General features: G+C 34.6%; 2 protein-coding genes across 3 annotated transcripts in view; one reads left to right on the forward strand and one right to left on the reverse strand.

Moving 5' to 3' along the window:
• Positions 1-5,652, reverse strand: part of cbl (Cbl proto-oncogene, E3 ubiquitin protein ligase) — a 52,404-nt gene extending 46,752 nt beyond the window's left edge. For both annotated transcript variants that reach the window (XM_056473250.1, XM_056473249.1), the window contains exon 1: positions 5,179-5,652. In XM_056473250.1, the coding sequence (XP_056329225.1) occupies positions 5,179-5,325 (147 nt within the window). In that variant the 5' untranslated portion in view covers positions 5,326-5,652. The remainder of the gene's footprint in view (positions 1-5,178) is intronic.
• Positions 5,653-7,502: 1,850 nt separating this feature from the next.
• ccdc153 (coiled-coil domain containing 153) lies at positions 7,503-13,061 on the forward strand. Its single transcript, XM_056474455.1, has 6 exons — positions 7,503-7,596; positions 7,683-7,748; positions 9,584-9,703; positions 12,074-12,166; positions 12,288-12,418; positions 12,793-13,061. Exons 1-6 carry the CDS (start codon positions 7,527-7,529, stop codon positions 12,919-12,921), a joined length of 609 nt encoding a protein of 202 aa, XP_056330430.1. The 5' UTR covers positions 7,503-7,526; the 3' UTR covers positions 12,922-13,061.
• Positions 13,062-17,442: the final 4,381 nt, after the last annotated feature.

The following is a 17,442-nucleotide window of genomic DNA, read 5'->3' on the forward strand; positions in this document are numbered from 1 at the left end:
GACTTTTTCCCGTTTTATACGGTTCCTTTTACAGCATTGATGTTGTAATGTAATTAAAATATAATCAAAATAAATAAGTTTAATAGACTTTGCCATTCATTTAGTTGCTCAAGCGTAAAACGAGATGAAAAACCATTTACACACATGCGCCTGTCAGAATTAGCAGGCAGGGCAGAAACTCTATTAAATATACTGGGCTAAAATAAATGTTGATATTTTAAAGACATGGCGGGGAAAATGTAATTTAATGCAGTGCTTCCTGTACAATTTGAGACCAACTTTATATCGAATATCAGCCAGGCAGTGGAGATCACTGATTTTTAAAGAAAACAGACCTTAAACCAATTTTGTAATGGTATACACTTCACCGGAAGCGCTTGACCCAGGTAACCGACAAATTAAAAGTCCTTCCAAAAACTTCCGCATATAACCTATTATTAAACCCCCTTTGATTTTTTTTTGTCTTGTTTCCCAAATGATGTTTAACGGACAAGGAAATGTTCACAGTATGTCTAATAAAATTATTTCGCTAGTTTATAAATGTTTGGATTACATTTTAAGGTCAAAATTAATAGCCCCTTTAAGCTAGATTTTTTTTTAACCATCATTATACAATAACTTGCCTAATTACCCTAACCTGGGGTGCGTTTCCCAAACAACGACATAACTCACGGCTGAACTATCATAGTACGATGCATCGTTTGGGTAAAGAACTATGTAGTGACCAGTGTTTCCCAAAACGCATAGTTTCTCTGCCCACAGATCCATCGCTTAAACCATGCTAGTTATAACGTAAAACGCTCATAATGACGCTCTAAATGGGGCGGAGGAACTACTTCTTTAGTGAAGAACCCCATCATTTCTTTGTGCAAATTATATTGTTTTACAAAAACACGCATTTAATCCAATATTAGATTTGCTAAAAACATGCACTAGCTTTCCATATTAACTGAAATATATGTAAATGCCACATACAGAGCCTATGTTTCCTTTACAAATATTATCGAGAATATGACATATCCTATTCTAAAACAAATCATTTACAAAAGCTAACACGTATTCTAATATCATATATAAATCATATAAATAAATAAATAATGAGGCTATTTATTATAAAATGATTTTTTTATTATACATTAGGAAATGAAAAAAAATCCTAGTTTAATAATAATAATAATGATGATAATTATTATTATTTTTATGTATTAGAAATGAAAAAATCATAATTTAATAATAATAATAACAATATTATTAATGATAATGATGATGATGATTATTATTATTAAGTAGGGAATTGTTATTTATTTGTTTTTTTTTTTTTAGAAAAGTCTACTTTTACAATTTGACACTTGTAAAACCACAGCAGAAAGTTCTAACCAGCAGGCCCATGTCATATACAGTACAGATACTTAATAAATAACCTACTGTAAATTAAAAGAATTAACGTATGCTTTTTGTTTTCACAAGCTTTGGAGACGTAACATAAATTCCGCTTTTAAATAATAGGTCACCTATAGCTTTTGCTTGAGGCTGTGTTCAAAATGACATCAATGTTTTCAAAGTGCACTGCTAAGGGAGCACAATTGCAAACATGAAGATCGTGAAAACTAAACTGTAAAAATAGTTTGAAAGCAAATTACACCTAAGGGAAATGACCTTAATGCTTTCTTATTTTTAATAATTCCAACTTTGAATGTTAAAATGTTCTAAATGAATAAGGCACAGGGGGGATAACTGGGAATAGAACACAGCCAGGAACTATGTTTCTAACAACAGCTCCAGACATGTGGTTGCGAGTGCTCAAGTTTGCGATGCAGTTTGTAAATGTTCGTTAAAAAGATGGATTTGGGAAACAGCAAATCAACAAACTATGCTTGTAACGACGGAACTTGTGACCTTAATTGACTAACGATGGTTTTGGGAAACGCACCCCTGCCTAGTTAACCTAATTAACCTAGTTAAGCCTTTAAATGTCTCTTTAAGCTGTATAGAAGTGTTTTTAAAAATATATAGAAAATATTATTTACTGTCATCATGGCAAAGATAACTATTAAAACTATTATGTTTCGAAATGATTTGAAAAAAATCTCTTCGAAAAAAAAAAATACTAATAATGATGATAATATACGAAATAAAAATCTAAAACAGCTTAAGGTTTTCTTTTGATAAAAATGGTAAAATTTTTGAAGGATTCACATGTAAAAAAAATTCATTTAAATTCTCTCCAGATAAAAACTTAAGGTCTGATAACATTAAAAATAGGGCATTCAACAAGAATATGTTTAACAGTTTGACTTCTGTAGCAATATTGACATTTTGGGGGTTCTTCTCCTTTGAGTAAATCCCAAAACTGATCCCATTCTGCTTGCCATTTGTTAAGAATATAGCCTTTTATTAGTGGCTTTAAATCTGAAGGTGGGATTTTGCAACATTTGCAGAAAAGGGAAACAAAACCGATATATATCCATAACCTATGGGCGCTGTGGAATGTCACATGATGAAACTTTGAAGCCATGCTTTCTAAATAAGTCATGTTAAAAAAAATAACATTTTAGTGGGGTCAGCATTATTCAAAACGTATGTATGACAGGGTTAATAATGCATTAGTGGAAGTTAGTAAATACATTAATATTAATTAACAGATTGAAAAGTGTAATCAATTTGTGCGTGTTTCTGAAGAATAATTGGCGCTGCTTTTGACTCCTTTACACATAAGCTTTTCACACGTTCTCAACTGATAAAAATATATGCACGCACATACAATGACTGCATTCACCACAGTTTGCAACACTTTTGGATGGTTAGTCACTTTTTTCTTCCTTTTTTAAAAACGATAGTTTGAATACCAAGTGAACTAAAAGTAGAGTATTAATTTTCATTTTTGATCCAAACAAAGTGAGCGGAACAAGTGTGAACAGACCCTAAAGAAGAACGTTGATCTGGTTTCATGGTGTTAGACCAACCACATATCAGAATGCGAATACTCTATCATCAACACCAAATAATACAGCCCTTTCTGGGCATGTGGCTTAATGATAAATGATCCCCATAAGAAAATTTAAAGTGTACACAATTTGTGTTTGAAAATAAGGAGAGAGAAGAATACAATAAACACTTTTAAAGGGGAAACCCAAAGTCAAACACAGAACTTCATTATTAAAGATTGTTCTTATTTGACTATGCAGTGTTTTTGCATAGACGCAGGGATGAATGGCAACTAGGTTCTTCTGTATTATGCGAGTAGTTAAATATTTATAGAAGACTGAGAAAATCTAACTTAATGGAAAACATCAAAAAGTGAACATTAGATAATAAATGGCCACATCGGGATTAACCTAACAAATTCTAAAGTCATATGAAACATTTCTTTCCAAACAGACTGTACTTCTCCTCACGTCAAGTATTCTGAATCATTCATCCTGACCATTATTACGGTCATTTAAAGTTTTTAAAAGCTAAAAGTGGAAATTTACAATGTTACACAGCAAAAACGGGGAGATTTGCTTATGAAGAGAGAGTGGTATGTCACATGCACACTAACCAAAGACCCAGTGTGAAACTAAACAAATAGGAAGTCGCAAGCTCTAAATCATAAAGCATTAACTGCTTCTGTTCTCGATAATAATTGAAGTTTTCCTTTACAGCAAATATCAAAAAACATACCAAATGAAATTGTATATTTAGATTCTAAGTGGTTCCCTATGTCAGAGGATAAGTTTAAACTGAATCCCCTGCGACAGATGCACCGTTTCTCTCATGTATCATTGTGAACATCACAGGAAGTGTGAGGTCAGTAACCACAACTTTTTTCCATGAACTGCAGCTTTAACTTTTGTATTGTGAGGCAGCAAATTCAACAAAAGAAAGCCACTCTGCTAGACAGATGTTCACACTTTTACCGTTTTACTTGACAAGCTGCGTTGGTAAAAAATGTTTAGTTGTGGAAAATGAACGCTTGTAATGCAAATGATGATATATTTAGAACCGTGTAGCCAACCTAGATTTTTACATAAAATACATGTAAAAATCCGTTGTTATTCTATCTCTCCAGAAGAAATTTAAATTCTTATTTTTTATTATCAGAACTCTCTGTACTTTTAATTTTTGGGGGAAAGCATATAATACAACGCAAGACAATAAGGATGGAGACATTCCTCAAAGCCTGTCGGATTATGTTTGACACACTTGCTTAGCTGCATTTTTCATACAAAATTGTGTACAGAAAATTCAGTAAACCAGACTTGCTTTAGTCCAGTGAATAATTCTCCTAAACTAACAACAATCAAATGTTATTCTTATTTTTTTTTTAATTAACAGTTGATGAACAGTTTTACAATTGTACAAAAGACTTGAAAGAGTATGAACTCATTACAATATAGTTTCAGATATGACTTTTTGGGGTTTATGCCTATACTAGCAGCTCCACTCATACCCAACCATCACAGCAAACTTGCATTTATTAATTCGATTAAACACCAAACCAACTAGCTGGCTTTCATAACAGTTGCACATTCAGATTTAGTGACAATATTTAAATGGAGCTGGAATGTTGAAGAATGTACAATTAACACAAACAAAAGTAATGACACTTCCCCTTTATCCAAAAAGTCAAACTAGTGAAGCAAGTAGAGATTGTTGGAGCAAATCAATCTACCAACTGTCCATTATCCACGTCTACACTTAGTAAATGCAATTGAACCAGCTGACTGACCAGCAACAGGATCAGTATATCGTCACATACTAGTTGTTTAACCAACTTAAGCAATTTCCATGTCGTTCACGTGTGTATTCTGGAGAAGACACATTTGGGGAAGTATGTCCAAACCATTCTTCCCAACAATATATATTTACAAGATAACTACTGCAACAAGCTACTTAGCTAGCACGACTAGCAAAAACCCTTCAATTATCACAAGTCCTACTAGGGAAGTTGCGGCGATCGGAAGCGCAAATGACATATTGTATAAAACTGAATATTGCCAGAGTGTTTGACTGGATGAATACAGTTTATTAGCCTGCAAACCATTCAGCTAATTGCCTTAGCAGAGCTGCCCTGCCATATTGAATTAGTACTCCTCCGTGCAGGCCATTCGGCTAAGCTAACTAGAGACCGTGGCTGCTAGCTAGACCGTCTCTGTCGGCTATCTATCGCTTGTGTTTTGCTTGATAGACACCCACCTTATCCATAAATTTCCAGCATTTCTCCACCGTCTTTTTGTCCACGGCTCCGGGCTGATGATGGGAGTGGTGGAGGTGATGGTGAGGCTGAAAAGCGTCCTTCATCATGCCAATAAGCCCCCCACCTTTCTTCAGATTTCCTGCCATATTCCGGACTCCGGAATGTTGTTTTCGCTGTCAAAATATAACTGAGATCGGATACCCCCCGGTGAGGACAGCGCCCGAGTCCGGTTCGGTTCGAGCGAGGGTCCGTCAAGGGGGGGAGAAGCGCTTTACCGATGAAAGACTCCCATTAAATCCCCCGTGCAGCAAACCGCCGTTTCACGCTGTGTTTAAAACGCTCGGGGAGGGCGGCGGAACCCGTTTAAAAATAACGCGTAAAAAATAAGTTTTGATGGGTGTCTGGACGTGGAGGAACAACTGCTTTCACATCGACACCCCGTGCGTGATGTTCCCTTTTCCTGCAGCTCTCTCTTTCTCTATCTGTGCGCTTCTGTAGAGCGATGTCCGATTCGTCATCGAATCGTTCTTATGAGTCGGATCTTTTCAATCGATCGAATCGGTTCACACGTCCGAACTGAAGCTGTTTGAGATGTAAACTACATTCAGTTTGTTTTAATGCTGGAGTTTTAAGTATTTTTAATGCCACGTAGCCCCAAACGTGATCATACCCATTCAAAGGGAAACCCTTCCTAAATTTAAAGGCATATCTATTTTTTTGGTATGAAAACCCAATTCATATTCTAAATAATAAGATTATAAAAGTGGGTCTAAAACATTATAAAATAACAACTTCCTATTAAGATACTATTGCTAGTTCTTACTATTAGTTTACGTTATTTTTTACTGATTTAAAAACCTAGTCGTTTATTTAGCCAATGTTCATTCATTCATTTTCTTTTCGGCTTAGTCCCTTAATTAATCAGAGGTCACTACAGCGGAATGAACTGCCAAGTTATCCAGCACGTTTTACGCAGCGGATGCCATTCAAGCTGCAACTTATCTCTGGGAAACATCCATACACACTCATTCACACATACACTATGGACAATTTAGCCTACCCAATTCACCTGTACCGCATGTCTTTGGATGAAACCGGAGCATGCAAACTCCACACAGTAATGCCAACTGACCCAGCCGAGGCTCGAACCAGCGACCTTCTTGCTGTGAGGTGACAGCACTACCTACTGCACCACCGCATCGCCTTAGCCAATGTTCTCATTTATTAATTCATTCTAATGATATTTTTCTTTAGTAATATGTTATAATCGTATTTATCAATTTTTAATACTTTGATTTTACTTATTATTGGTATTTATATATATATATATATATATATATATATATATATATATATATATATATATATATATATATACACACACAACGTCGTAGTGATGTTCAAAAATTGTAGAGTGGAATCGGTTCTTTGTGAGGCGTTGTTCTGAAGAACCGATTCGTGTAAATGAAATGAACTTCCCATCATTACTTTTGCAACGGGAAGTTCGGTCTGAGCAAGACAAGAGCACTTGCCAGCAAAACCTGGTAAGGAACGGTAAATGAAAAACGTGTTTCCTCACAATCACCTTCTTCTTATGAAAATACATGCTGTATCGTGAAATTATATCTCGTTGAAATAACACAAACAGACAAATTAGGGATAACGCCGCCTTTCACCCCCTCCCATGCTCGTGTGATTGCTCTTCCTGTTCCGCCTGTAAAACCTCGCCCTCTTTCATGTCTCGCATTGTCTCCGCCTCCTTTCTTGCTCCTCATGCGAATGTACGAATCCTACTATGGTGAAAGGCGTGGCTTGTTAATATTGATTAGAGACGAAATAGGAGCAGTAGGACGGTTACCAAGCAATGAAAGCATGGCGTAGTTAATATTCATGAGCTAAGTAGTTGCCCCGATGTGGTCTAACGAGATGAATTATGCATTTTTTGTTTAAACAGTCAACAAATTGTGAAATGAAGCGTTTTATTTTTATTCAGGGATGCTCATTTGTTCATCTCGTATCATTTCAGTTTATTAAATTACACAATTTCATTCTAGAAATGAGATTGTCACTAAACAATTCAAGCTATTCAGAACCGCACAGGAAGACTTTATTGTCCATAAAACTACACACACAGCACGGTTTAACGACTACACACACTCCAAGGCAACCAGCCTGTAACGTGGTGTAATGTGGTTACGTAGAACAACTGTAATCAGCATTCGGGAAAGGTAATTGGCTAACATCTTTTTCTGACCACGCCTACGTGCTGCCAGGCGGTTCTGTGTACACATTACAATTAACTTTTCCCTCCGTCCGAAAGATGCAGAACTAGTAGGATTTTTACACCATGCCACCAAAGAAGAAAGGAAAAGGAGGCAGCAAAAAAGAAAAAACTAAAAAGAGCACACCAGAAAAGGGTGCTTTTGTTATAATATAACAGTTTATTAACACAAACTAGCAGTTGTTATTTGACTGACATGTTTCTGATTTCGCCCTTATTTAGATGATGGACTTACAGAGAAGTACAGGAGAAGTGTCTTAGACGTGTCTGTTTTAAAGGAACACCTTGGTAAGGCAAAAATAATTATTTATTTGACTGTTATCTGTTTATTACGTTATATTGAAATAAAACACTTTAAAGACATCGTTCACCCATAAAGAAAATTCTGTAATCAGTTACTCGCCCTTTAGTTGTTTCAGCCTTTTATCATTTTTATTATGTTAAACTAAAAAGAAGATATTGTAAAGAAAGCTAGAAACCTGTAACTACTGACTTATAATTCCTACTTTGGTTGTCAATGGCAGTCAGGGGCGGACTTAGTGATTTGGCAATTCCAGGTATGGGGCCCAAGCATTGAAACTCGAAACATTCTCTTCTCTATAGATATATAATAAACTGCATGTTAAAAATATATTTTAGGCCAACCTTTACAAATAAAAATTCACAAACAAAAAATCAAGCACACAAACTTACTTTGTACAGTTAATTAGCCATATTTATATATTATATATATTATATTTTAATATTTGCATGTGCAGTACTTAAGGAACTTTCCACTATTCATGGGGGCCCCCGGTTTTGAAAGGAAGTAATAACGCTGAAATCTTAACGGTTATTGAGAGATTTTACAACATATGATAGAACATTTATAAATGACCTATATGATTAATTTAGGCAATTCTTGGCATTTGCTGGGGCCCCCTAATTTCCCGGGGCTCTACCTCGCTTATTGGTTAAGTCCACCCCTTATGGCAGTGTTAGGGAAAGTTACTTTTAAAAGTAATGCATTACAATATTGAGTTACTCCCCCAAAACGTAACTAGTTGCTGTACTTAGATGCTTTTCATGGTAAGTAATGTTACATTACTTTTGTATTACTTTCGTGTTTCTTTTTTCATGACCTTTGCCAAGGCTTGAGGCTCTTTCAGAACTGGCAGGGTTTTTTAATTATTATTATTGTTTTAAATAGAAGCTCTGCTATTAACAATGCACTGTATAACTATAATCTTATGGCAAATCGTAACTTTTTGATTTAGTGGCTAATTCCTATGAATTCCTAGGATCTCATTCATACAATTTAGTACGATTTGCTTATCCCCCGATGATGGTTGGGTTTAGGGGTGGGGTTTGATGCCACGCCTCCTTTTTAAGTCATAGATTTTCATAAGACTAAACTCCTACGAATTTGTACGAATTAGCCACTAAACGGACAAAACGTAAAATACTTTAAACTTTCCTCATGAGATCAGGCTGGTATAACCTACACCTTAATTTTCCTTTAAAAAAACACAAACAATAAAGAAAAAATCTTTAAAAAAATAAAATAATTTAAACAATAATTTAGGATAATGTTACCTTCTGAGAACTTCCTGACCCCAGAGCTGTGTCATACAGATTATTAAAAGTTTAAAGCAATGTGCTTGCTTCTTTTTGTACTTTTCATCTTATTAGTCATGTAAAATCACTGTTCATTGAGACAATCCCCTTTTCAATTTCTTTGATGCGTTCAAAATAATAAACTTATTCTCTCATTGAGTGCCTGATTCATGACTACAAAAATTTTAATTCAGCAATTTCTTTTTTAAAAGCGAACTAATTAAAATAAAAAGTAACTCGAATTACATTTTTTTTAAAAGAAACTCAAACATTATTACTTAATTTTTTAAAGTAATGCGTTACTTGACTCATTACTGAGAAAAGTGATATTATTACATAGTGTAACAAACATTACTTGTAATGCATTACCTCTAACACAGGTTAATGGTTACAGGTTTTCATCTTTTTTCAAAATATCTTCTGTGTACAACAGAAGAAAGAACGTATAAATGTTTGGAACCACTTGTGGGTGATTAAATAGTGAGCAATTTTTCATTTTTGGCGGAACTATCCCTGTTTGTTGTCAGCACTGAGGAGTGGTGTGGCGCGTCAGGCCACAGCAGTGAGAGATGAGCTGAAGAGTCAAGTAAGAGATCTGGAGCAGCTGCTCAGTCAGGAACGATCAGACATGCAGGACATCACTGCAGGTCTGTATAAATACAGTATTTGCTTTATTCCAGATTTACTGATAGAGTACACCTGGACGAAACAATGTGCACTTCATAATATGATTTATGTTGTACTTCGGAAATGCTTGCCTTGGTGAAAATGAGAGTACAGTTACAGCCTAGCTTAGGAGTTTTTCATTTATTAGATATCATGGGCCCCCAAATCTGATCATCCTTATGCGAGGGAGCCCTAATGTAGGACATCTATGTCATTTCTTGACTCAGTTTAGATTTAATTTATTCCATTAAAAATATATATTAATGTATTTAATGTTTTTTAAATTCATTTTAGTAGGCTACTGTATTGATTCACTTATTTGCACATTAATGTCCTTATTGTTATCAAATTTTTACAACTAATGATTTTTATTTTATATATTTATATAATTTTTTTAATCAAATGATTTAATAATAATTATAAAAAAATTGAATATTTAATTAAAATTAGTTTGTTTTCTGTATACTATTATATTCTTTACCTTAAAAGGTTTGATTGTTTATCTAAGTCTTTATTTTACATTTATTACATTTTTTCCCAATTTTTCCACAGCCCAACAATTAAAAAAAATCCTTGCTCTAGAAATCAACACGTTGAAGAATCAGAATCAGAATCAGAATGCTTATTTATTTACTTTATTTTTCCAAGTAGACATATTTCATCTTAATTAACGTTTCTGCAGATAAGGGTAGACTCCTATATTATATTTTAAAGCATCCGTCTGAAAAATGAGAGCTTCTTAGTGTATTCCAGTGAATTATTCATGAGATATATCCTAAATTAAATTGAGAGAGCTGACCACAAATGCATGGCATACGCTGTCATTTTTCATATTGTTACAGCAAAATAAAAATAAAGGAAATAATCAGGAGAAAAATAATGTGGTGGATTGAAAAGAACTGTTATATACTATTTCACATTAAAATACCAAGCATTACATTATTCTCCAATTGTCTAAAAGTAGAACATTAAGAAAAATATGCAACGCATTCAGTAAAGCTTACAGATAAAGTTTATTTGTAGGACAACTTGATTCCTTTTTTGTCATTTTTGGTGGGACTTCCACCAACAGGAAGTGCCTCGCTCTCGAATATAAAGTGTAGGAGACATGCTACAAAAGGTCTCTTGTTCGCCAAATCTTCATTTATTTAATCACAAAAAATAACGAAACAGTAATATTTTGCAGGCGCAGTAGGTAGTGCTGTTGCCTCACAGCAAGAAGGTCGCTGGTTCGAGCCTCGGCTGGGTCAGTTGACGTTTCTATGTGGAGTTTGCATGTTCTCCCTGCGTTTGCGTGGGTTTCCTCCGGGTGCTCCGGTTTCCCCCACAGTCCAAAAACATGTGGTACAGGTGAATTGGGTAGGCTAAATTGTCCGTAGTGTATGTGTTTTCCAGTGATGGGTTGAGGCTGGAAGTGCTGCTGAAGATTGTGGGTGTTTACTGCGTTTTTTATGGATAAATATGAATTTGCAGCTAAATTGTTAGTGGTGCCAAACAGCATTTCCTGTAGCTTACATCCTTGTTTACGCCCTTGCTACAACATACTGTTAACGCTAGAAACTGTGCATGTAATAGATTAATTTTAACAAATTAAAAATACTTGTGGCTCACAATCCACAGCTTTTTTCTATTATGGTTGGAGCTGCTCCTTCTTTAAGGAGTTTTTTAGCCGAATCCAGCACTGAACTGGAAGAGATTCTGGAAGCTGTCCTTTGTCAAATGCTAGCTATATGAACCTTTTTTTTTCAAAATAATTGTCAGGAACATAATTAACATTCAACTGTAAGCACTTCTCTCTTTGTGTTATGTTCTCTGGAATCCCAAATACAGATACAGAAGAAGCTCTGTGGAAATAGCAGCGCTTGGACGGCATTTTAGCTTTCTCTGCTATAACATTAAAGCACCTCTGGCCATGCCCCTTCGCTGCTCGGGGTGTGTGTGCATGGTGAATATATGTAAAGGATTTGTGATCGCATTAACCTGGATGTATTTTTTTGTAGTCCCCAAACTTTGTTCGTTGTAGGCCTTCCTAAGCTAACTCTGTAAAAGCCAAAGTCTCCCTTTGCATTGAACTTTGAGCGTATTACATTCAGAGATGTTGTTTATGTTCACACAGCTACATTACACATCAACTAAAGTTTAAAATATGATATCGTAGTGGACCACCTCTTTAAATGTTTTCAGAGCTGTATACAATAACATGATGTTAAAATCTTATCCTAATCCAAGCATTTGAATGACACTGTATGTTAATGCATGTATATTGTTTTGTTAAAAAAAGAAGAAGGAGAAGAAGAAGAATATTGTATTGTTAATTGTAACACTGTATTTTACTCAACCTTTGAAACCAGATCTCAACCGTCAATATAAGTCCATGGAAACAGACCTGCAATCTAAAGCGGACAGGCTAGAAGCGAGTGTGGACTTGCTTGAGAAGCAGCTCGGTGAGTCCATTCATTAACACATTCAAATTCTTGTGCTTATCATGATAGGCAGTGTGTGCTGTAACCAAACACATGCTCTCCATTGACATACTGATGACAAACAAGGCCTCTGTTTGATTAGCTGAGTGTCAGGTTGAATTAAAATCGGAAAAAGAGCTGCGAGAAAACACAGAAGCAGAAAAAGACGCCATCATTTCTGACCTCCAGAGCAAACTGAACAGTATGGAGCGAGAGTGTGAGAAAATACTGCACGTAAGTAATTATAATAAGCGTCCAAAATGCATACATTAGATGCTTGAATGGATGACAAATTTTATTACCGTTACATAGCGTAAAATCGGCCTGGTGACATTTCAAAGTTGTGACAGAGTAATCTACCTCAACCAAATGAGGTGTAATTAATGGTATAGTAAAACAAATTGAACTGACGGTTAATTAAAGTGTTAACAGATCTAATTGCCATTCGCAAGGTTATCCATTTCAGCATTTAGTATTTTAGAATAGTAGAGACCATCTGCACCTCTAAATGTGTGAGCCAGATGGCGAGATATGCCCCATTTAATAAGCTACTTTTCATCTTATATTGAGTGCGATTTTATTAATTGGTGTCTGTTGGCCCGGTGCAGGGCTGTCTGGACAGTTTGCTCTCTCACCTGGCAGACACGCGGATGCAGTGGGAAGAACAGAGCACCGTCATTCATCAGGACGTCAAGGACATGCTCCGAGAATTTGGGATAAATCCACTTCACATATAAGGACACCTTCAGATGAGCACTGAGAACAGAAAAGAAGCAGTAGCAAGACGTATGACCTTTGACAGCTAAGCAATGGCATGTATATTGGGCTCTGGAGACTTGTAAATGAGTCTGTATTCTATAATTAGATTACTCAACTAAGCACTGCTTTTAAAGTCTTTGTTAGTTATTGAATATTTGGACAAACATTTTTAAAAATCTGCAAAACTTTTACAAAATTTTTTTGTAATGCAGGGATTTCATTTCTTTGTCAGTCGGATTGACTGAATTTGATACAAAAAAATTACCCTCCTGAGACAAAGTAATCTTAAAAGATATCTAAAAGTAATCAAAATATATATTTAGTAATTTAGCAGATTACAATACTGACTACAGTTTCATAAAATAATTTGTAATCAGTAGCAAGAAAATGAGGTTTAATTATACTACTAGAAATATTTACCTCAAATATTTAATATTCAAATAGTAATATTTAACCAAAATATTCAGACATAAACTAAGCTTAAAAAGTAACCAAAAGTAATCTAAAAGTAATCAAAATATGTAATGAGCAGTCTGTTTGATTACAATACTGACTAAAGTTTGATAAAGTTATTAGCAGTCGATAGCAAGACAATGATTTAGGTTTATTTATAGATTACCAGTCAAATCTTTGGAAGATTTAAAAAAACATTTTGAAAGAAGTCTGTTCTGCTTACCAAGGCTGCATTAATTGGATCAAAAATATCATAACACTTTTTTGAAATATTGATAAAAAAAAATTCAATTATTCCTTTGTTTAAAAGTAAGTTTTTCAGCATAATTTATCTAATCTTCAAAGTACTGTAACATGATCTTGCATTACTTATGATTTATACTGGTTTGATTTATATACTGATTTAAAAAAAAAAAAACTTCATTATCATCAGTGTTAAAAAAAAGTGGTTCTGCTTTATAACAGTGTGTAAACTGCAATACAGTACCATTGAAAAAAGTATTTTATTCACCACAGACTTAAGTTGATCAAAAGTGACATTTAAAATGTTACAAAATATTTAATTGATTAATATTTATTTTTTCACAAAAATATGAAGCAGAAAACTAAATGTTTTCACCTGTAACATAACTTATAAGGGCCGTTTTATATCGATTTTATATTGGTGTTTGGCAACATCTAATTTTTTACAAGGTGGGTCATTAGCCCAACGCTCAACCCCCAACCAGGAGGACCAGGACATACACACATACATGACAGACAATTTAGCCTATTCAATTAACCTATCGCACATGCCTTTGGACTTATGAGGGAAACCGGAGCACCCAGAACATGGGGAGAACATGCAAACTCCACACTGAAATGCTAACTGACTTAGCCGGGGCTCAAACTTGCAAACTATAAGAATACTTTTAATGATTGAACATCAATAATAATTGATCGTGTGGCACTGAAGCCTGGAGTAATGACTGCTGAAATATACAGTATTACATAATACACAGAAAAAAGATAATACAACATTACATTATACATAGAAAAGTTCTATATTTTTATATTGTTGATCAAATAAATTATATTAGTAATGAAAACTCGGGATGAAAACTTGTGTTCCACACAATTCATTCATGTTGTCCCAACAGAAAGTGATTCACTTAACAAGTTTAAGTGTATTGAACATAAAACAATTAAGTTGTCCAAAAATATCTCAAGAATTGTGTTGTTTCCACTCATAAATTAATATTCAGCTCAATTTAAAATAATTTTACATTTATATATATTATAAATAGCATTTTTTGAGTGTAGAAATGCATCCTTGGTAAATGTAAGTGACTTTTTCAAAACCATTAGAACATATTATCTTCAATGAGGTCTAAATGTTGATGTGAACGCTAAAAACAGCTTTGCATACATTGTCCTATTTCTCAAAAAAGGTCAGAGGAACTTAGAGGAAAAAATAAAATCATGTGATTAGCTTAACAATAAACACTCATGACATCCTTTTCTGTTGATTTATTCCGCAAAAGAGTGAATACTGTTTCCTTTGTAAATTGTGAAACAAGAACCATTTTACCACATGGGATATGTAATAATCTGAGGAAGCAAGTATTACATTGTGTTTGGGCTTTCTCACAGCAAGCTGAATGAATGTAAACAATTCATCATTCAAATGGTAATATTTATGCAGCGTAAAACCCACGCATTAGTCCTAGAAGTGTTTAATTATTGAATATTAATCGTTTACATTAGACAGTGTAGTTCATTTCATAACCAGCAGGTGTAGCTGTTGGCTAATTTTAGGGCGCTTTTCCCAATGTCCGTTTACTTCAGCGTTTACGTGTTTAAAACGAACTCAAATCAAAAACGACTTTAATAAAATAACCGAACAGGCCTTTTAAGGCTTGATTTTTTTCCCTACAGAATGTGTAGAATGTGTTTACCTGTTGTTTTCGTGTTAGCATGATCGTAAAAGTAATGCTCTAATGCTCCTGACAGACGCCAGCTGTTGATTTACGGATGTGAGATTCCCCTGGAGGACCGACTGTCAGAAATAAACTCTACAAACATCATATCAATACACAAATCTTGATTACACAGAGTTAACGCATTGAAATATTAAATAACTCGCCTTGTTATGTCATGAATTTAACATGCATGGAAAGACATCAGTGACATTTTCTGTGCCAGCCTGATCTGCCAGACAGGCGATCGATGTTTCCCAATCTGAGATTGATCAATCAGGCGAATAAATGGAAAGGAGACGAAAGCAAACAAAGACTTTTATTTTCACTTAAATCTGTAACGTGGAAATGGTTGCCCTGCTCTTTCAAGCACCGCGCTGGGAACAAAAGACAGCAAAGTGAACACGACATTATCTTTACCTGCATTCACAAGGATGTTAACAGTTATTTTATTGTGAAACAAAGATACTGATTCTGTTATTTACCTCTGATAATGTTGTAGGACATTAAAAAGAATGCAAGATAGCTAGAAATTCAGCTACAAGTGAGCTGAAAAAGATTTGTAGCATTTGAAAAGATTTAGAACAATGGGTTATTTCAACACACCAGGCCCGTAACCAGCCTGGTGAAAGGGCAAACACAGGGAGAACATGCAAACTCCAGACTGAAACGCCAACTGACCAGGCCAGGCTTGAACCAGCGACCTTCTTGCTGTAAGGCTACTATTTCATTATGAGATTTAAATACTGCATTTTAGTGAAATTTTAAGCACTATTTTCACTGAAATAGATTGTCGGATGGTCATCATAACCAAAAAAGTACATTTGAAAATTTATGGATAACAACAAAAGCCAAAATAGTATTCAAATTAATTCTAATATGGGTGGCTTTTGTTGCTTCACAGCTTTTATTGGTCATATTTCATTTCAAGAATAAGGTCCAAGATTTACAATTAAAGTTACTTGTAAAATATTTTCTCTATTTAAAAACAATACAGCAGTGAAAGATGACTTCACTTACATCAGATTGTATGTTTTCTTGCACAGATGGATGTTGAAGTCATGAAAAATAATTGTGTGCATTGACCAAAACTGATTAGCTGAAGTCACCACAGCCAACAGGGGATTCCACTTAGTCTTAAAACCTTCTTCGATGGTTTATTTGAACTATTTTTGATGGCATAGCAGTCATAATAGGACAAATGAGCTCATGTATAGGACAAATTCTGGACCTTTGTCAGTGAGGGGTGGGTCTTTCGAACCCCCCAAACCCCCTTACACTGTTTTTAATGATAAATCATTTGTAGAACTGTGAAATTAAGTATGCCGAGGACTTGCTATTTACATACAAACATAATAAATCACCCCTGATTAACATACAATATGTGTAATAACTCAGGTCTGTATATTGATTTATGGGCCATTCACACAGTAAAAAAAGCAGAAGGCCTATGGATGACCCCCCCCCCCCTTTTTTTTTTTTTGAAGTAGAACTTTTTAACCTTGAAAATTTTTAATACTTTAGGAGCGTTCAATTCAACATAAGAGGCCTTTGAAGTGGACTTCAGAGGGTAATTCCACCATGTTAAAGGAACAGTTCACTTTCAAACCATCCAAGATGTAGGCACATAGGTGATTTTAAAAAAAAATCTTCAGAATATTGTTCAGAACAGCTTATATACAGTCAAAATTAATACTTTTAAATCTGTACAATATACACTGGAGCCTTATGAAGTAAAATGTTTTGTGGTTACATTATTTACAACATTATGTTTCTTCCAACTTGGAACAGTCAAGGGTCATTAAACGGCTTTAGTTGTAAAAACTACAAAGATTTAAATTGCAGAAGACCAGGCCATTGAAACAACTGCTAAGGAGGCATCACTGCATATTAATCTATATGGTATTTGACCTGAAAAAACTGTAAAAGGCAATTCTTGCTATTATCTAACTGATAATAACACGTACTTAAATCACATTAGGAATTTCAGAAACACAACAATGCATTCTTTATAATTATAAGTATGTTTAATTTTCATTATAAGCCAATGTCATTAAGTGTAAATCAGCAGAAAGTCAAATTTCTTGA

Source organism: Danio aesculapii, chromosome 15 (genome assembly GCF_903798145.1).
Source record: "Danio aesculapii chromosome 15, fDanAes4.1, whole genome shotgun sequence".
Lineage (NCBI taxonomy): Eukaryota > Metazoa > Chordata > Actinopteri > Cypriniformes > Danionidae > Danio > Danio aesculapii.

Coding starts and splice junctions, on each gene's coding strand:
- ccdc153 (XM_056474455.1), top strand. CDS start 7,527: ATGCCACCAAAGAAGAAAGGAAAAGGAGGCAGCAAAAAAGAAAAAACT. Junction 12,167..12,287: donor CTTGCTTGAGAAGCAGCTCG/GTGAGTCCATTC, acceptor CTGTTTGATTAG/CTGAGTGTCAGGTTGAATTA. Junction 12,419..12,792: donor AGTGTGAGAAAATACTGCAC/GTAAGTAATTAT, acceptor GGCCCGGTGCAG/GGCTGTCTGGACAGTTTGCT.